At 30.9% G+C, this 19,273-nt stretch overlaps 2 protein-coding genes across 14 annotated transcripts; one reads left to right on the forward strand and one right to left on the reverse strand.

The window, feature by feature from the left end:
• Nucleotides 1–250: 250 nt before the first annotated feature.
• LOC135831509 (cyclic AMP-responsive element-binding protein 1-like) lies at nt 251–17,083 on the forward strand. Of its 13 annotated transcripts, none has more exons than XM_065344065.1 (9): nt 672–698; nt 9,586–9,646; nt 10,021–10,119; nt 12,432–12,587; nt 12,677–12,812; nt 12,928–13,023; nt 14,538–14,678; nt 15,723–15,813; nt 16,448–17,083. In XM_065344065.1, the coding sequence occupies exons 3-9, from the start codon at nt 10,024–10,026 to the stop codon at nt 16,593–16,595; spliced, it is 864 nt and encodes a 287-aa protein (XP_065200137.1). In that variant the 5' UTR covers nt 672–698; nt 9,586–9,646; nt 10,021–10,023; the 3' UTR covers nt 16,596–17,083. The 13 variants fall into 13 exon arrangements, 11 of the variants coding, with proteins under 11 accessions (XP_065200130.1, XP_065200134.1, XP_065200137.1 ...); XR_010556188.1 differs by lacking the exons at nt 672–698; nt 9,586–9,646 and adding exons at nt 6,543–6,686; nt 15,517–15,598 and having other exon boundaries at nt 16,448–16,535; XR_010556189.1 differs by lacking the exons at nt 672–698; nt 9,586–9,646 and adding exons at nt 6,543–6,686; nt 15,517–15,598 and having other exon boundaries at nt 15,726–15,813; nt 16,448–16,535.
• DCP1 (decapping protein 1) lies at nt 16,772–19,095 on the reverse strand. The gene has a single exon (XM_065344052.1). The coding sequence runs from the start codon at nt 18,939–18,941 to the stop codon at nt 17,886–17,888; it is 1,056 nt and encodes a 351-aa protein (XP_065200124.1). The 5' UTR covers nt 18,942–19,095; the 3' UTR covers nt 16,772–17,885.
• Between the last annotated feature and the right edge of the window lie 178 nt (nt 19,096–19,273).

The following is a 19,273-nucleotide window of genomic DNA, read 5'->3' on the forward strand; positions in this document are numbered from 1 at the left end:
TCAAAAATCCAATCTGATCGTTAGGTTTTGTAATAATTTTATTTATTTTTTGAAAATTCTTTACGTAGAAAATATCGCATCACGCGGTTCCCTCACTCACAAACACACACAGACAAACGGCGTTGTTATTTTCGTCGCCATTCCTATGACGTGATCAGCGAGAATGTTCCCCCTTCAATTCCCTGGTTCCCCTTTTGTTCCCTTCTCCAATTGGACTTGTCTTTCCGCTTTCCGCTTTCCTCATGATTCTATTCTGACGTGGCTACGCGATCGTTTGCAACACGCACACACTACAATAACGTACTAATGTAATCGTTTTTTTTTTCTACATATCGCCTCTCTACTCTACCTGTTAATAACGAATCTGTTTACATTTCAAAGTGTTATCATCATTACAGTGTAACTCGGTATAATTCGTGGCATTTTTTTTCAACCTTCGGTGTGTTTTTTAGTGTTTCTTTTGTTTTAAATTCTCTCGCCTAAGTTGCGCGAAAAAAAATTTCACTGGTGAAATAAAATTCAAATTTGATGCGATAAAAATTGTATTGATTTTCCTTATCGCGTAACTTGTTACGCTTTTAACGATACCGTGTTTACTGAAATATTGCTACGTAGTGTAAACGACTACATTCTACGTCATTGTAGGGTGAAACGATGTGATAAAAACTTAACAAGTTACGATATTCGTTACAAAACAGGTAACCTTATCTGTTAAAATAATGATACAATTATTACGTTACGAGTTTATTTTCATTTTTTTTTTCGTATTAATTCTCGAATAGCAGCTTCGGTTTTACCAGTTTTTTTTTTTCATTTTGTTTACAATATTCGTAATAATCTTTATTCGGTTTCTATTCGTTATTATTACGTGGATAGTGTTACGTTTTGAAATTTTCACATAATTCGTTGATAGCCTATTTAACGTTATGACAATGGTGCGTAAGTATTTTTTTTTTTTATTTACTACGATTAACTTTGAGGAAATGACTCTTGTCGACGACAATGTGGGCGGAATTGTATATTTTTGAGTCCCTCTGTAGGTACCTACTTACTATTGTAACATTGCACTCTTGAATTGATTGCAGTTTTTCATGTTGTTTGTTTGGTACCTATCAGATCCCTTATTACTTTGGGGTGACTCTTTGCTTTGATGATCTAAATGACAAAAGTATTCGAATTTCTCGATGTAAAATTTTTATAGTTCTCGTTCAAATTTTTTACGTACGCTGTGAAAAATTGCAATCGGAACTTGGTTTATTCGCGACCTTGAGTTAGTTGTAAAGTTTTGCCGGTGATTTACTATACTTACCTCGTCGTATTCGTTAGGACTTAGGAAGAAAATAGAATAAATATGAAAAATATTATAGGACCATTTACCTACTTGATTCTGTGCAAATGTTACCTACTGGAGCAAGTTTTATTTATTATGTTTTCTCGCTGTACTAAGTATTCCTTTGGTTGAAAAATAAGGCATTCGTTTCCACTTTTATTGATACCTATTTCTACGAAATTAATGAAGATGAACGAGTTGATTGTTTGAATAATGAATTCACTGTAAAAAGTAACGAAAACAAATTCAAAAATTGAAAGAAATGTTTCATTTTAGTGTCATTGACCTTTTAAGAAAGCCAGTAAAATACCACTTATGATAAATTTGGCGACAAAGAAATACCTAATTACCTATCTTGAACTAGGTGATCGACTAAAAATAAGCTTCATTTGTGGACAGATATAGGTTAATCTCTAGTATGCAGGTACTAGGTGTAGATACTTAGTTTATTATTCTTTTAAAACTAAGTATAGTGTTGTAATATTTTAATGGGAATTTTCCACGTTTTATCTTCTTGCTTTGCGATTCGTTTCTGAAAAAAAAAGAGATACTTATTACCTCAGCTTGTAGCTAGCTGGGTAGATAACCACCCATCTGCATCGATAGGTACCTATTTATTTATCCATTAATCAATCTCTGCATTCGTGATCAACATTTTTATAGGTAAATACAATATCGCTCAAAAGAGTACCTATTAATGCATTAATTGTGCTTGTGCAATAATTTTTATTCCAAGAAAAGAAAACACGTGTAGCTGTCATTACTCGCTGTACCTAACCTAACTCGTACACTTATAATTAATCTTCGTGTAGATTGGCTAAAGTGAGAAGTGTTTTAGTTTTGAAAAATATTTGCTTCTCAACGGTGAAATTTCATCATTAAAATCTTTTAGTTCTCATTTTGAAAACAATTTCAAAAGGTTGTATGGATATTGGATGTTCTTGTTTGAAATTAATAGTAGGTAACATTTGCACTGTCTTGCACATGATTAGCAGATAGATAAAGTACAAATATGTCGGAATGGATAGTACACACTGCATGCCACATCTGGCTGTGCTCAGCTTACAATTTGGATAATGTGTTACATATGCTCAATTTTTGGGCATCCTTCTTTTTTTTTTTAATAACTGACTTTTTAAGGAAGGAACTTAATATTCACGAATGAAAAAATCTGATCAGTCTGATCGACTAAAAGCGTTGTTTATACAGGGTGCGCTGAAATATCGAGTACCCCTAAGAAAGTTTTTTGTTAAATACATCAGTTTATAAGTTGGCATCGTGAAATAGATGCATATGATTGGTGCTGAACGTCATCACCTCAGTCCAACAACCTACCACGTACCACGTGCTATCATAATTATCATTCACGTTTATCGGCAAATTTTTTTGGGGGTAGTCGACATTACTGCGCACCCTGTAGTGTGAAATGTGTGTATAACGTAGGTAGTAGGTAGAGGTACCTAATAAGTACCTACACTGATAGAATTTCCAAACTAACGTAACTCAAAAATCCAACGTGCGATAAAAATTTTCTTAGAAGAGATCAAAAATTGAAAAGAGGTAATTCTTGTTGGCAATAGGTAGGTAAATATGGGTTATCAAAACGTAACTCTGTACTTGTATTTTCTGATAAAAATCCAAATCACTGGCCTTCTTTTCTGCAACTCTGCTCGTGTTCGGTATTTTAATGATAAATTAATTAAGTAGGTTGGCAAAGACAAAACACGCGTTTTTTGAACAGCATGTCAAATAAAATTGTTATCAGGGACGGTGCGAAGGAGGAGGGAGATCTTACAGGGTGTCCAGAAATATCGAGCACCCCTAAGAAAGTTTTCCACTAAAATACTTTGGTTGGTCACAGTGAATGATAATAATGATAGCACATGATTGGTTGTTGGACTGGAGAGATAACATTCCACCATTCATAGCATCTATTTCACGTTGCCAACCTATATTTTTAATGAAAAACTTTCTTTGGGGTGCTGGATGTTTCTGGGCACCCTGTATATCCCTCAGTGGTTTTTTAGTTACCTTTTTTGACCAAGTTTCGCTCAAGTGAACAAAATTTTGGAAGAGAAATTTTGCTCATACAAAAAAGTTGAAGTTTGTTCAATTTTTTTTCCACAACGTGCATTTTCAGATTTTAAAAAACACACGAATAAATAGAAAATTCCAAAAATTATTTTGCTTTTCATTTTTTAAAAAACACTTTTGTAGAAAATAGGAAATGTTTTCAAACTAATTTAATAGGTACGTATTATATAAGTATCAATCTAGTATAAACAATCAATTCAAGAAATAAAGTAAATTGCCAATAGCCGCTAGGTTTTCAGACGATTTTCACTTTTTATGAATACAGTTTTCCATCTGCTGAATATTTTCAAGTAGGAATGGTTTCAAATTGAAGTTACAGTCTTGTGTAACACGTGGAAGTGTTTGTTTTCATTAAAATTAAAATTTTTGTATTTTAAAACATTTTTTTCAAAATGTTGCTTTTTTGTCAAATTGCCACCATCCAGAAATTTCAATTTTCCAATTATCGCCGCCCCAATTTCCGCCACACTACATATAAATCCTAAATTAAGTTAAAACTGATTACCTATTTAAACACTTCGGAAATGAAAAAACAATTGTTTTCAAGCAAGTATGCCACTTTATCATGAGTCGACCGTTGAAAAAAATAAGACTGGCTTGAACATAATGGAAAAATAATTTTGAAAATCAAATTTCAGTTCAAAAATGGTACAAAAACTGAAAAATTGGTCGGTGGTGTCACCTAAAAGGTGAAGGGGGTAATTGCTTTTCTTTAGTGAATGAAAATCTGGTATAAAACACATAAAAACAGCCGGTTTTTTTGCTTTCTAACTCAATTTTTTCTAAACAAATTGCTCTTTGCTTCACTTGAGCAGTATTTTGCACATTTTTATTTTCATAAAGAAAAAATAATTTGACTACCAAACTACAAGTCAAATTATTTCACTGTAGAGAAAGTCTAGCTGTAGAAATAGGAACAATTTAATTTTCTCGTAAAAATAGGTCCTGAGTAAATGCCGGCATTCCTCAATTTGAAAATTGAGTTGTGGAAAAATTATTGAATTCTGTGTTTTAATAATTACCTAATTAGGTATTCTTTTTTTTTTTTTGGTGAAATAGAAATTTGTCAATAAATTTGAAATTTTTACCCTTATATGCGATTGACAGATTATTACTATTCTTCTCAGGTAGGTACCTACTACCTACCACCTACTTCATTTTGGACTCTCTGGAAAATCAGACCGGATCAAGTCCCCCCCCCCCATTCCGTCATCATCTTCACAATTCTGAGAAAAGGTTGTGTTGCTTGATGTCTCCGTCATGTTTAAATGGGTTGTTTTTCAAGTTGAGAAGATTTTTTCATTTTTTTTTAATTTATCTGCTAGAAAATGAACAAAGGAAGGAAAAGGTTGTACTTAGTTAAGTTTCATAACTTTTATCCCACCTGTTTTGTTTTTTTTTTGAAAATCAACTACAAAAAATTGTTATGATTTATTTAATAATTTTTTAAGTTTGATCAAAATTTGAAAATAAGTACCAAGAGATTAAGATAGTCATAAACAGATCAAAATAATTCAATGTGAGTGGAATTATATATGCCTACTTACTATTCAACATTCAAGTTCAGACGAATTTTGAGGTATATTTCCCAAGCGAAGTGAGGGAAATATACCCTCAGTTGAATAAAAAAAACATTAGGTATGAAAAAAAGCAACTAAATTACAAAATTTTAAGCTGATAACGTTTTTTTATCGCTAGAGAATAGTAGAGAACCATATGAAGCCTACTAATATGGTTCTTTGATTCTCATTATTCACATCCCTTGTCAAAAAAAATTCCCTACACTTGAATCAATAAAATTACTTCGAGTACTCTGGAAAAAAATACCTATTGAATGAAATCCCAACTTAATTAAAATTCAAAGCACGTTTCGATACCTAAAAAATGCTCGTGAAAAATCAACCCATGGTAAACATAGGTACCTACGTTTTATGTTTTTCCAAAACCACAGCTCAATTCAACGTATTCCCAATTTCCATGAACACATTTTTATATATTTACTTTTGATTTTTATTCACCTCGTGGAACATTACATACCTTCATAAAATGAATGCATCACAATAACACATGTAGGTACTCGTAGTTTTCCACCAAACGGACCCGATCATCTTTTCCCTCGGTTTTTAATAATTATTTTCTGGTTATACGTACGCGTCGATATTGGAACAGCTGTTCTTGGTAATTTGATATCGCATTACAATATCTGTTTAAATGACATACAATATGATAATACATATTTCCATCGTGTAGTTGAATTGTAATTCACGTTCTAGCAGCACATGAAAAAAACATTGCCATTTGATTCACACGCTGAATAAAAACTCCAGCTTATTCCTTCTTGAGTGATATCGTCACGCATCTAGATTATTGCAATATTCTTGTAAACAAAAGTTTTCACAATTGTACTCTGGCCTTTCATTTTCGAATAAACTAGATAAGTTTGTTTATTACTCGATGATATCGTACGATACGTTTGCTTTTTCTCTTAAACGCGTGAACTGAATAAATCATTCGATATGTTCGTATGAATTTTTCATCATAAATTTTATATACGAGTAGGTAGGTATAAGGTACTTTATGGGGGTAACCTCAAGAGGCTGTTGGAAGTGCTTGGTGAATACCAAAAATGAATTTCTGATGTTATTCCTCAATAAATCATGTAAAGACATGAGACAGAAAATCTAATTTTCTAACATTAGAAAAGTCAGCATTAAAATTGTCCTTTAAAAAAAAGTATTATGATAAATTAATTAATATGTAAATGTAAAAGTTATACTGTTTGTTTTTTCTTCGGAAACATGTTGAAAAATCCTTTACCTGAAGTGAAGCTTTTTTAAAGTGATCTGATCATTGGATCTATTTTATGCAAAACTTATAACGTAGGTATCTATGTATTGAAAAAGGATTAAAAAATTAACCTACCTACTTAATGATTGCATAATTTTCAATATTATTTGATGAATGGCCCATTTTGTTTAAATTTTACAATGAAGCTTGAAATGCGATAAGCTTTAATACGAATTTTAACATTATCGTATTCTAATCTTCGAATGTTGATCATTTTATCGCGAGCTACTGCGAAGTAATTTTCAATTTGGAATATACGAAGTACGTTGTTATAGTTTTTTTTGCCACTTTGAATTGATCTTTGCCAATGAAAATAAATTTCAGTTCGATAAACTCGTTTAGTTATGTAAATTTTTGATACTTTGTGGTGTGTTGTGAAATTATGCACGTTGAAATGGATATTTTGATGAGATTAGTAAGCGATTCTTATTGTTTCTTCTTCTCTCGAACGTAGAGTTACCTACAAGTAGAATTTCAGCGAGTGCCACACCTGTTAAATATTTTGATAGTGGTATTGAAAAAATGAGTAGGTATAAAAATATTTTTTAAAAATTGTTTACAAAATTTTAAAATTACGATTCAAAAGTCAATTTTAAATTTTCGAATTACATACCTATCTCAAAATTAATATTCCGGACACCTGAATGGACAGTATAAGTGAACCAAGAAATTCTCACCATGCCAATTTTTAAATTTTCAACATAAAGTTACTCTAAAAGTCTGAGTAGAAAAAACATCAGATCCGCATGACTAGCCCAATACCTACCTAATCATTACCTCTACACTGCGTTTATCCATGTTGTGTATTTTGAAACATTTACATTGAAGTGTATTATTTTTACTTCGGCGTTTTATGTACCCGACCGCAAAAATATACATTAAACGAATGTTTTATAAATAGCATTTTTTGGTATGGAAATAAGGAAATAAATTCGCGTGTATTTCTTTTTTAATCGAATCAAATGCGTTCATTTTTATTTCTGCTCGTAATTTTTTCCTCGAAAAAGTTTTCTTTAAATGATTTTTCAATGGAAAAATCTATTTTTACCATCTCGAAAAAGCCTACACTTGGAGTATGCAGCTTTGAAACAAAAACAACATGATTTGGTATCGGTCAAGGGCACGTAATTTGGTAGGTAAACAAGACCTATTTCTTGATAGAACTGCATCTTATGATGGGAAAATGGATCGTGATAGTTTGGATATTTTTTTTCAATTAACTACTTGAAAACCTTTTCAATTTCTAATGAAACTTGAAGAAAAAAAACAACACAGCTGCGTAGCTGAAGTAGGATACGATAGACCGTAAAAATGCCCACAGAGATACATACATCTCTCGCGTTCGTTGATGACTAATCTTATAAATACTATTAAGTACATAATTAAAATTTCAACCTCCTGGATTCAGCTTTTAGTGAAACTCCGTTAGTTACGGAGTGAGACATGTGTAGATTAGAGATGAAGTCTGAATCATATTTTCCAAAAAAATATCTCGATAAGGTTAAGTCTTAAAATACTCAGAAAACTAAGTTGAGATAGAATATGAAATAGAGAGTTAATGAGCAGTTTTTATCTACTAATGTAGAAGAATTATGAAATGTAGCACGTTTCGAATGATTTTCTCTGTCACTTGGAATTGATAAAAATTAAAATCATTTGTCTAAATACCCCGAATGCATGGGCATTTATATTTCGTATTTTTGCGAAATCCTCGATTTTAGATGAAAAAGATCGCATCATAATATTACTGATTATTGTTGTTGAATTTTGAGAATCACTTTCGACATGAGTGAAAAAAATGTAGGTATTTTTTGAGCAAAATTTTTTTCGAAAAAATTCCACTGCGATTGACGCTTGGACAATTTTAAATTTTCGAATCTTCTTTTCGAGTCATATCGCGACTATATACCAACGCATTTTGTGGACTATTTTCAACGTGATTGAAGAAAAGGTTTCAGTATTAATTTGGAGGCCCAATATTTGATTTAACCAGATTTAGTCAGGTCAACTGGATCCACGGAATATCTGGAACTGATCAAATCTTATAACATCCAATCATTTTTCGCTAGGTAGTCCAAAATATTTCGAAATACACCTTTGAGCAGCCACAACTCTGAAGTTTTCTTTCACGGTCATATTCATGTTTGCGTTTTTGGGATTTTTTTGCAATATAAACAAGTTAAAAATATATGTACTTTTGGACATTTACAATTTTTCAACAAAAAAAATCCTTTAAATCCCTAAATGAGCCATAGGGTGGCCATCAACTCTGCGAATCTTCCATCTAGGTCATATTTCCTTCATTATTATTTCTGTATTTTACAACGTTTTTAAAAAAAAATATGAGCTTATTTTTTGAAAAAACACAATTTTCTATGGAATAATATTTTCATCCATTTCCCTGCGTAAACGTTTGAAGTAATTATTTAAAAATTTATTTAAAATCATTACAAAACATTTAATTTGTACTTCGCGAGGTATTGCATTAGAGCCTTGGAGCTTGCATTGAAATGTTATAAACATATAGCTAGGCATGGATACTTCTCTAGGTACAGGTAATGTTTTCATTTGTAGACTGAATAAAATAATGATTATCATCGAGTGTAATTTTCGCAGTACCTACATTTTTCCATTCTCGATAATTTTTTTTTTATAAATACTCGCTTTATGTCTGTATAACTGCACAATGTCATTTGCCATATTTCTTTCAAAGCAGTTCCCGACTACCAAGTATAAGGATATTTTAATGCAAAGCCATTTTCAAGTTCAAACGTGCAACGTAACGTGAATTTTTCATTCGAATTAAAAATATATTCGAAACATAGTTGCTTATACCTACTTATTGTAGGTACAATGTGTTTGATTCGCGATGAATGCATTTTGTATTGAATTTTTTTTTAAATAGTAAAATATTTGAACTTAAAATTACTCTACACCAAGACTAAAATCAATTAACAAGCTACCTAAGTACCTACCTATATAAATAGATAGGTTGGTAGGTCATGTGTGATAATTGATAATAAGTAGGCCTGTCAGATGCTCAATAAGATAGAATAAAATTATTCTATAGGTTGTTGTTGTTCTTTTTTTTCTTTTTTTTTTTTTGAAAAACTGGTAAAGCCGAAGCCTAGATATGTACAATCTTTTCCCCCTGGTACAATAATAACAAAAAAAAAGCTGAAGAAAATTTCAACTTAATTATTTTCACTCACTTGAAACAATTTATCTTTTCAAAAAATAAACAAATAAAATTAATTTTTTTAAATGTTTTGGGTTCAAGATTTTTTCAATTTTTTAATTTTTTGAAATTTTAGCCCAATTTTGAATGGAGAAGCAGGGACTTTGAATGCTGAGATTTTTATCTTGTCTCTTCAGGTAATTTCACAGAAAAAAAAATAAATAAATAAATGCCAAGCCTCAGCGTAGATTTTTTACATTGTAGCTGAATTGATCAATGTTATAAAAATGTAGGTGCTGTTTCTTAATACTTCACTATTTTTATTTGAAAAAGGTTGAATTTGATGAAATCATTTTGTACAAATGATCAATGACCTAGGCGTTTGCTGATGATCTATAAATCTTCAATCTTTTTTGGGCAGTTAGCTGTTGGTGTACCTTTTTTACCTACTCATTTCATCGTAATTTTATGAAAACAGCTGCATGTTGTCTTTTTTTCTCTTAATGGTACCTACTACCTACCTACTTAATTATCGTACAAAACGTAATGAAATTTTGATCACTCATTACAGATAATGGACGTGATCAAAGAAGAAAATAATAATAATGCCGCAAGTGACACTTCGATGTATTCTACAGCCAATACTACCAATTCCATTCCTCTCACTTCTGTGAGTATGGCGATGAGTACTGATTTTTTAGTTTTTTTTTGAACGTATTTTTGAAAATTATACAATATTTTTTCATCAAATTATGAATTTTTCATAAAAATTACATTTCGAAGTTGTCCTAAGAAACATTCATAAAATAATTGAATTGTCTATTTTTTAAAACGTGACCGGTCCATTTACGTACCCAGATAACTATCTAAAATTGCTCAGAAAGTATTTCTGATATGCACTTCGGATCAAAATTGATGGAAATTCGATGTCGAGTTCATATGTACAAAAATATACAAACGATGGGATTATTTTACGAAATGATGAAACGTTGAAAACAAATTAGTGAGATATTCGAAAATGAAGTTGTACCATATGCTCAAAATTGAGCAGAAAATTTTTGACCTATCTATTTATGGTTTCTGAAATTTTTCATTTTTTCAATGATCTACTCAAAATAAATACTACCTAGGCCTAATAGGAGCAATGAAAACTTATTACATTGCAATTATCATCCCCTCCTTTCCCACATCATTAACCTTTTAAGCAATGTTTGCGCTTTTTATTTTAAGTAGATCGTTCGTGGTCGTTCAACTTGAAAATTATGCTCAATCGACAAAAAATGCTTACTGAGCACCTGTTTAAATTAATTGCGATTCATAATATGAGTCGCGCACCATTGTTTTAAATTATTCTCTTGGTAGATTGGTGTGTATGTCTAATTTACGATGTGTGCTTTCTACTAATTAAATCGTGGTATTTAGTCATAAAGCCAGAAACACGTTTATTTTTATTATATCCTGCCTACGTCATTCACGATTTGAAAAAATTCCAGGCACCATTTCTTCTAAATTATTCCGTTCCTTTTAGCACCCTATTTGGATTAATTATATGCCATGACTTAATGAAGAAAGGCTTCAAAATTGACAAAATAAATGCAAGTTTTATACTCGATGGTTTAGAAAGTTATTCTTTTTAAGTTTTCAAAAATTTGTTTTTTTTTCGGTTCTGAATTTTTTGCTAGCTTATGATTAAATTCCATATCCAAAACATTGATAAAATAGGTCACTCAAAAGTTCTTGAAAATGAAGCAAAAAAAACAGTAGATTAATGTAAGATTACGCAAACCAAAAAATATTGTAAAAATATGCATACGAATTTTTAAAGGAATAATATGTATGAAGAATTTGACAAAATATCATCAAAATGCATTTGAAATATTGTAAAAATCATTCACAATGCTCGAGAAATCTGCTGAAAGAAAATCATGTCGAAATGGGTAAAATATGTGTGGCTTTGACTGCGTAAAAAATATCGCAAAAAAATTTCAAGTTGAAAACTGCTATAATTTAATAGGTAGAACTTCAGTAAAATTAATGAGAAATTCATTAAAAATTGTGAAAAAATTGATGAGACCGTATTGTAGAAATTTTATGAAATAAATTTTATAATTGTCTGAAACACCGATATAGGTAGTATATACTTATGATTTGTCAAAATTACTAGAAAATCATCAAAAATGGCATGTTCATTGTTCATTGTAAAATAGAACAAAATAAATGAAAATTGAAAACATGCCATAGTAATAATCGAATAAAACATGCAGAAAAATTATTATGAAATCGAAAAAACTGCTTAAATTTGACGGAAATTCGGCGCGGATTTAAGAAAACGATGAAAAAAATTGATAAAATTTTACTAAAATATCGTAAAATATTGAAAAATGGCAAAACATGTCTCGTTGTAACTGCCGTAATGCTTTTCAAAAGTATACAAGACCTACTAATAATGTACCTGCCTGTTTATTATATTACTTACACATTTTTAAAAAACTTGGGAAAATACCTCATAAAAGTCATATAAAATTTACAAAAATTGCTCAAAATACCTCAAAAAAAGTGGTGTGCATATCATCCACATCCCTTCCCTTTTCCTCAAAAAACGTTATTGTATAGTTGGAGTAAATTGAAATAAGTAAAGTGCAAAGTATGGAATTAAATTTTCTGTAAATCGGCGAGATGGAAATATTTTTACATGGGAATGGACTCAATAATTTTGAATAAGTTTACAACTCTTGAAATATATTAGAGTTTTTATTAAAATCATTTTTTGGAAATTCAAAAATTAACATACTTAGGTATTTTTCAATTAAAGAAAGCAAATGCATAGATAGATATTCGTGAAAATAAAAATATGTACCTTCGTGTTAATTTAATTACATATTTAAATTTAAAATACTTACTTACAATTAGTTTATTTTATTTTATAAAATTAATTTTTTTTAATAATAAAAAATCATATCTACGATTACTTTTTGTTTGCAGATGTCATCAGTGATACATGCAAATCAGCAATCGGTTATCCAAACAGCTTCTCCAACTATTCAAACTCCAGTACTATCAAAAGGTAATGTAATTCTGGTCAGTAACAAACTCGGATCTGTGATTCAAGCACCGCATGGAAATTTACAACCTTTACATGTTAGTACCTATAAGACATATCGTTAAATTTTCTATACGATAGGTATTTGCGCTGGGTGATGATAGTAATCGTACGTATCTGTTTACAGTTGGTAGATTCAAAAAGCGATATGGATGAAAGTATATCACCTGACGAAGAATCTGTGAAGAAAAGAAGAGAAAAGCTCATTCGAAGGCCTTCGTATCGAAAAATTCTTAACGATATAGCCAGAGCAGAGCTCGGATGTAAGTAGATCAAAGTATACCTATCTACTCTCAAATTAAAAATCCTCTCCTACCCTCCGCGCTGCTGTCCGTACTCTTTGTATCGGTTGTTAACCTATTTTTTTATTTTCAAAAGGTGCAAAAATGGAATCATCGGGGTCTGATTGTGATTCTAATGTGGATAATGACGTGCCTGTTTCTTCTGTGCCAGATAGTGGTCACTATCAGTCAGGTTGGTGTATTTATAACCTATTCTTTTTTTGTGCAATGCACAGTTTCGTACCATAATATTATGCAGCATTAGGTGCATTGTGCATACTGCATATTATATGCATAGGATTCGTTCGTTACCATGTTTAGTATAATACCTATTACTCTCAGTATGCATAAGTATTTTTTTTTCGAGAGTATGGTACGAAATTTAAAAATAGGTGTCTATGTATCTGTAATTCTTTGACACGCGTTTAATAATACATATGAAAAAAATTCACGTCTGTTTGGAATAAAGTCGTGCTTATTACATTAAGAAATTTTACAGTCGTTGAAATATTCTTCCATGATCGATATGAAATTGTATGTAAGGCATATATGACGTTCAAAGACGTAAAATGATTTTTCAGTAGGTTCCCTTCAACTCTTGGTTTCCGGTCTTGAATTCGAGCCTTTTATTTTTTCTTCAGAATTCTTCTCCAAATCTTATAGAACATTATTGCTCATCAAGTCAAGTTCTTAGCTCTTGAAGAATCTTTTCGATTCAAAATCGAATACCTTCGATTAAGTATTTTGCAATAATCAAACTTTGTAAACGAACGAACGTTGATATTTATATACATTAAGCTCATCGTCTCCTTCACCTAATCTCTCTTTTTCTCTGGTGTCATAACCTGTCAAAGACACGCATGTATTTTGATTATTGTAGCCTACTGTCTGTGTCAGCGACGACGTTTCGCCTTTCCGAAGTTTTTTTCCAGTTTTGTCTATGATAGAATTCATTTCCAGCTCAACTGTTTTCACATGCAGGTTTCTTTTTCTTTTTCTTTTCGCAACTTACCTACCTATTATATGTAAATTACACGAATAATGTTTTAAAACGTGACAAAATGACGTAAAAATAAACTGCACGGGGAAAAAAGGTTCAACTGCGTGCTCTGAAAATCACGGATAGAGATGAGACGCATTTGCTCTTGACAGCCCTTAATCGTTCAGATATATACCTTCGTGCCACACGTATTGTGAAGCTGTAGGTGTTGTCCTTTTTCAATCTCCTATGGGAATGAACAATATTTCCATGACATTTCCAAGTCTTGTCTATTATTTTAATTTCATAAACAATGGAAACGTTTTCAAAACATGGTTTAAAAAAATGAAAAATTCTTGAAGAAGTACGAAAAAATTTACATAATTTAGTTTTTTAATTCTATTGAAACGTTGGAAAAAGATCAGGAAAGACTCGAAAATTTTAGCGAAGAAAATTTGTAAATCCTAAAGAAAGCAATTTTTTTTTCTTAAATAACTAATCCTGATCGATCGCGGTTTTTTTTTAGGTAGATCAATAATTTATTCATCTTTTAAAAATCGGATATCTACCTATCGAACTTCCTCCTCTCATTGTCATATTAGAGTCAAATACATAAGTTAAGAAGAGGGCTTGATATTGATATCTATTTAATCATACCTACGTGTGTTTTTTTCAAATTACATTTAAGATACGAACTATCCACTAATTTACTTTTTTTTCGTTTTCAGTTTTACCTAGTGGTCATTTGCAATTATCTAGTCAATGTGGAAATGTACAAGGGTTACCAACAATTATGTCAAATTCCAATTCAGGCTCATTAATACAATATTCAAATCAAGAAGGACAATATTTCATGCCAAATGATATAGGTACGTAGTATAATAATTCCTAATGTCACAAAAATTGATAAAAATTACTGCGTTATTAATTCGACCGCAAAATTTTTTTAAAATTCAACGAGCAGAAGACAAGAAAATTGGTACGACCGTCGCACATTTGTTACATATTCGTTCGGGTGCTGTCGACCGCCTTCGGTTCGGTTTGTTTACCGAATAAAATTATGTACCTATTTCGAATGGGTGTTGAACATTATCGATAAATTGTTATGCAAATAAAACTTTTCATTACCGAGAAGAATATTCTAACAAAGAAAAAATAACGTCCAAGAAATTGCGAAGTGAAAAAAAAATCACTATCCGCCACTCTATAGTTGCTGGCAATGGTAAAATGGAAGAATAATCGACGATAGACGAAGGTGACCGAACGTCGATTGTGAATGTAAAATGTTCAATGTGCAATGATCGTTTAATTGTTGAATAAATGATACACGTATTTTCGCTCATCTGACAAAAAAAAGTGTTTTTATATTTTGATTTATGATTTCAAATTGATTCAACATTGGTCGAATTCGAAATTTCATTTTACTACAAATCCAAAAAATGAACCTATTTGGAAAAAAAACTGAAATGCAGTCCTATTTGAATTTTGAATACCTGTCCCAAGATAACTTATAATTGTGTAGAATTTACAAAATAAGGAAATATTGACACGACATTTTCCTATAATTCTGTACGTTTTTGAAAACTAATAGGTCCATAATTGGATTGACTGATTTTTCAGGATATGTTTATTAATGATTCAGAATTACAAGATCATTGTACATGTGAGATAAATACCATTACTTAACTACCTATGTAAATTGCAAAGATTATTGCAGGTATGTTTCTGATTTAGTAATGGAAAAACATTCATCAAAATTGCATTAGGGAACAGCTCTCTAGTTAAAATTGTAAGTAAAAATTTCGTGTCAATATTTGCTTTATCGTTAGGTTATTTAGTGAAAAAAAAAGATAAATTGACAAAGATTTTATGTGCAATGATATTTTATTAATTATTTGTCTGTTTCGTTTCAGTAGTTACTCAGAATTCTGGTAATGTTAGTATTAATAGTGTAATTACCGAAGATCAAGTCAGAAAACGAGAATTGCGATTGTTAAAGAACAGGTTTGTGTTAACTTTTTTCCAGATCTAGGTACTAAGTTTTTATAATTTGGATTTTTTACTTCGTATCGATAGATTAAGTAGAAAACGAACCTTTCCTTCTCTTTTCCTTCTGTATTTCATGTTGAAATCAAGTTGGTTTCAAGCCACTTTTTTAACCGTGTTTATTCTGTTGAAAAAACAATGAGTCATAAAACCGCATTAGAACATATTCCTAAATAGCGATGACCGATGGAATTTCGTTAAATTCAAAAATGTTGATTCGACTGTAATTATCCAATTATATGCATTTGTTGAAAGGTTTCAAATTATGCATACAAATGTATAAATTGTGCTTTTGGTCACTTAGCTACTCATCGTTTTGTTTTATTTAAAATACCTACCTACTCCTATTAAATCAGATGTCCAACAAACGCAATGTAATATACATATTATGCACATGAAAGTTCATTTCATATAAACTTTTGTTTCTCGTTCCTGGTTTTTACGAATAGGTATATCAAACAATATTTGAAATAAGACAGATCAGTAGAAGTTTACATAGGACACTTGCATAATTACTTATTAGCTCATAAAATTCTGTAAGCTTTTATTTACACAATTTTCAAAATCTTACACTTCTATTTGTTATTTTCAGAGAAGCAGCCCGCGAATGCAGACGAAAAAAGAAAGAATATATAAAATGTTTGGAAAACAGGGTGGCAGTTTTAGAAAATCAAAATAAAGCGCTTATCGAAGAGCTCAAATCATTAAAAGAACTTTACTGTCAACAGAAACCGGAGTGATTTAATTTTTCTATTTTTACCATTTTGTACAAATATTCAAGTTGTTATATTTATATTATGTAAGTTATTTTGTGTACGGCGTAACTTTCAAACTGTGTTATTTTTCAATGAAGTTCATTTCATTTAAAACGAAACTGTTTATAAATAGCATACCTAGATAGATAAAATTTCGACAACATATTTTTCATATTTCAATGTGGCAGAACATTCTAACATTTTTTTTTTTTTTCAATTCAAATTTTTAAAACATATTTTATAATAATTTTTACTGTTACATGGTACTTGGCTGTGTTAGTACATAATAGTTGATGTTTTTCAACATGTATCAAGGTAGAAAACCTCCGTAAGGAGTGTATTTCAGCGATAACATTCTACAAAACGCAGTTACCTTATTTTAAAATATTGTACAGATTGTAATAAAATCATTGTGATCCAGATTAATATTTCAGTGTTTTCATGTTCTAAGTACATTCTTAAGTTTTGTTGGATTTTGTACGTTATTTTGTTAAGTTAAATTATACTCAGTTGCAGGCTGCAGCAAAAAATTACTCGAGTACTTCGGTTAAATTTTCTAGTTCGCAAAAACAGGTACAACAACACGAAATCTTATTTCATTCGTAAAATGAACATTACTTTATTCACAATCAATCAATATAAATTAAATAAATACATACATTCAATATACACAAAATATTCAAGTACCTATTTATCAACAATAGTCGAAGTCAATATTACATTTAAAAATTACGCACAAGAATCACTTATCATCAATCAATGATGATACAAAATAGAAAAACATACATACCACTCATTTTTTAAAAATCAAACATTTGCGCGCTTTTTAAATTTCATAAAAATTGTCAATGAAGTAAAAATTATTAAAATATAAAATATGAGTTCGAGGGTCACAAAAAATAGTGTTACCTATTTCATTCACAAAAAAAATTAAAATGAATTTGTGAATTCAGATAAATCTGAGATGATTTTTAAAAAATTACACACGTGAAGGAGAGCTGTAACTTTTCAAAATTGAAAATCAATAAATTAAATATTTTACAAGAAAAATAAAACTGATATGATTATCGCTTTAACAAAATGAAGAAGAAAAAAAAACTAAAGTCAAGGGTTAGCGTCAACTTACAAGTTCAAACGCTGATTTAAAACAAAAAACTACTAACGGAATAAGAAGGATCATCACTGTTCAGAATAAAACTGAGAGCGAAAAAATACAAAAACACTTTGAACAAGGTCCAAACAGAAAAAAATCAGAATTCTACCTTTGTCAAAAAATTAATTTTTAGATATTTTTAAATAAGCATCGTAAAGTTTATCAACGAACTGAGCGTCATTTTTTAATAAATACTCCATCGCTTGAATCATTTGATTTTTTGACATGAGATCGAGTTTAGCATTCTTACTATCTGAAGAAGTCTGCGTATCGAAACTCTTTACAGAATTAGTCAGATCTAAAGGCGTGATTAACATACTAGGAGGAATGAGCTCGGGAAACTCGATCGTTTGACTATCTCCGCCGACAGGAGACTGTAGAAATTTTTGATCTATTCCATCTAGGATAGCAACAGGACTCGCTTTGGTCAAGTTTAACGATTTCATGTTATTTTCGATAACATTTACATTTTTATCGTAATCACTCTGGTTCATTGGTAATGTCTGTTTCTTTTCTATGTGAACGACAGTTTGAAACGAGGATGCTAATGATTTCTTGCAGTTTGAATGCTGGGCCGGAGATTGCTGCGAATTAGGTTGATTCTTAGTTGCTTCTTTACTGGCAATAGCGAAAAACTGACGGACGCTTTCGGGTTGTCCGCTGGGTTTTTTCTGTTTCGAATTAGCGTCGGTTTCGATAGCCTTTTGATCGAGCTTGTCAGGAGTGTCGAATTTGGCTTTGAATAAAGCTTCCGCGTTGTCGTCGTCTTCTTGTTCGTTTTTTTCTTTCTCTTTCAATTCTTGGAGTATTTGTTGAAAGACTCTTCCCATTTCAACACATTCTGACTTATCGTAAAACCAAATTCCAAAAATAGTTTTGAATATGTTTCTGTACAAAATGAACGGTTCTTGGAGTTGTATTTCCATTGTGCTATTTAGAAGTTCGATGAAATTTGTAGTATCGAGTCTGTTCAAGATGAATATACCATACTTCGGGCTGGTCTTCCTCTTGTAGAAAAAACAAGCTCCTTCTACCTTTCGTTTTATCCATTTTGATTTCTTTGCGTCAAAAACGTATAACGCGACTTGAGATGCGCTGATAATGATATCTTTTACCTGCTGGTCGAACCGATAAATCGCTGAGATGTTGGTTTTTTTCAAAAATGATACGTCCTCCATGATTAATTAACAACTATACGTACTACACTGTAATACAAAGGGAAAAATCCTACCGATTCATTAATTAATTATCATGTAAAATTAAAAAATAACACATCATAAATTCATAACACATAACAACTTATCACATTTTTTTCAAAGTTTTCAAATGAATGGAGTTTGCGGTAGACGCAGGGGTAGGAAGGGGTAAAAATGCTGTACTTTCGTCATGATAAACATAGAGCGCGCTCCGGTTAAAGCATCCAATCAAGAAGCTCCAAAGAAAATTCCCGTGAGCAATCGTATGTGCGGATTGTTTAGCTTGATATTCTGCTCATCTCATTGGTTAATTC

This window comes from Planococcus citri, chromosome 1 (genome assembly GCF_950023065.1).
Source record: "Planococcus citri chromosome 1, ihPlaCitr1.1, whole genome shotgun sequence".
Lineage (NCBI taxonomy): Eukaryota > Metazoa > Arthropoda > Insecta > Hemiptera > Pseudococcidae > Planococcus > Planococcus citri.

Bases quoted from the DNA above. Each gene is read 5' to 3' on its own strand.
- LOC135831509 (XM_065344054.1), top strand. From the start codon at position 6,654: ATGCACGTTGAAATGGATATTTTGATGAGATTA. The intron at 12,588-12,676 runs GTTAGTACCTAT...ATCTGTTTACAG, and splicing joins GAAATTTACAACCTTTACAT to TTGGTAGATTCAAAAAGCGA. The intron at 12,813-12,927 runs GTAAGTAGATCA...TATTTTCAAAAG, and splicing joins AGCCAGAGCAGAGCTCGGAT to GTGCAAAAATGGAATCATCG.
- DCP1 (XM_065344052.1), bottom strand. From the start codon at position 18,941: ATGGAGGACGTATCATTTTTGAAAAAAACCAACATCTCAGCGATTTAT.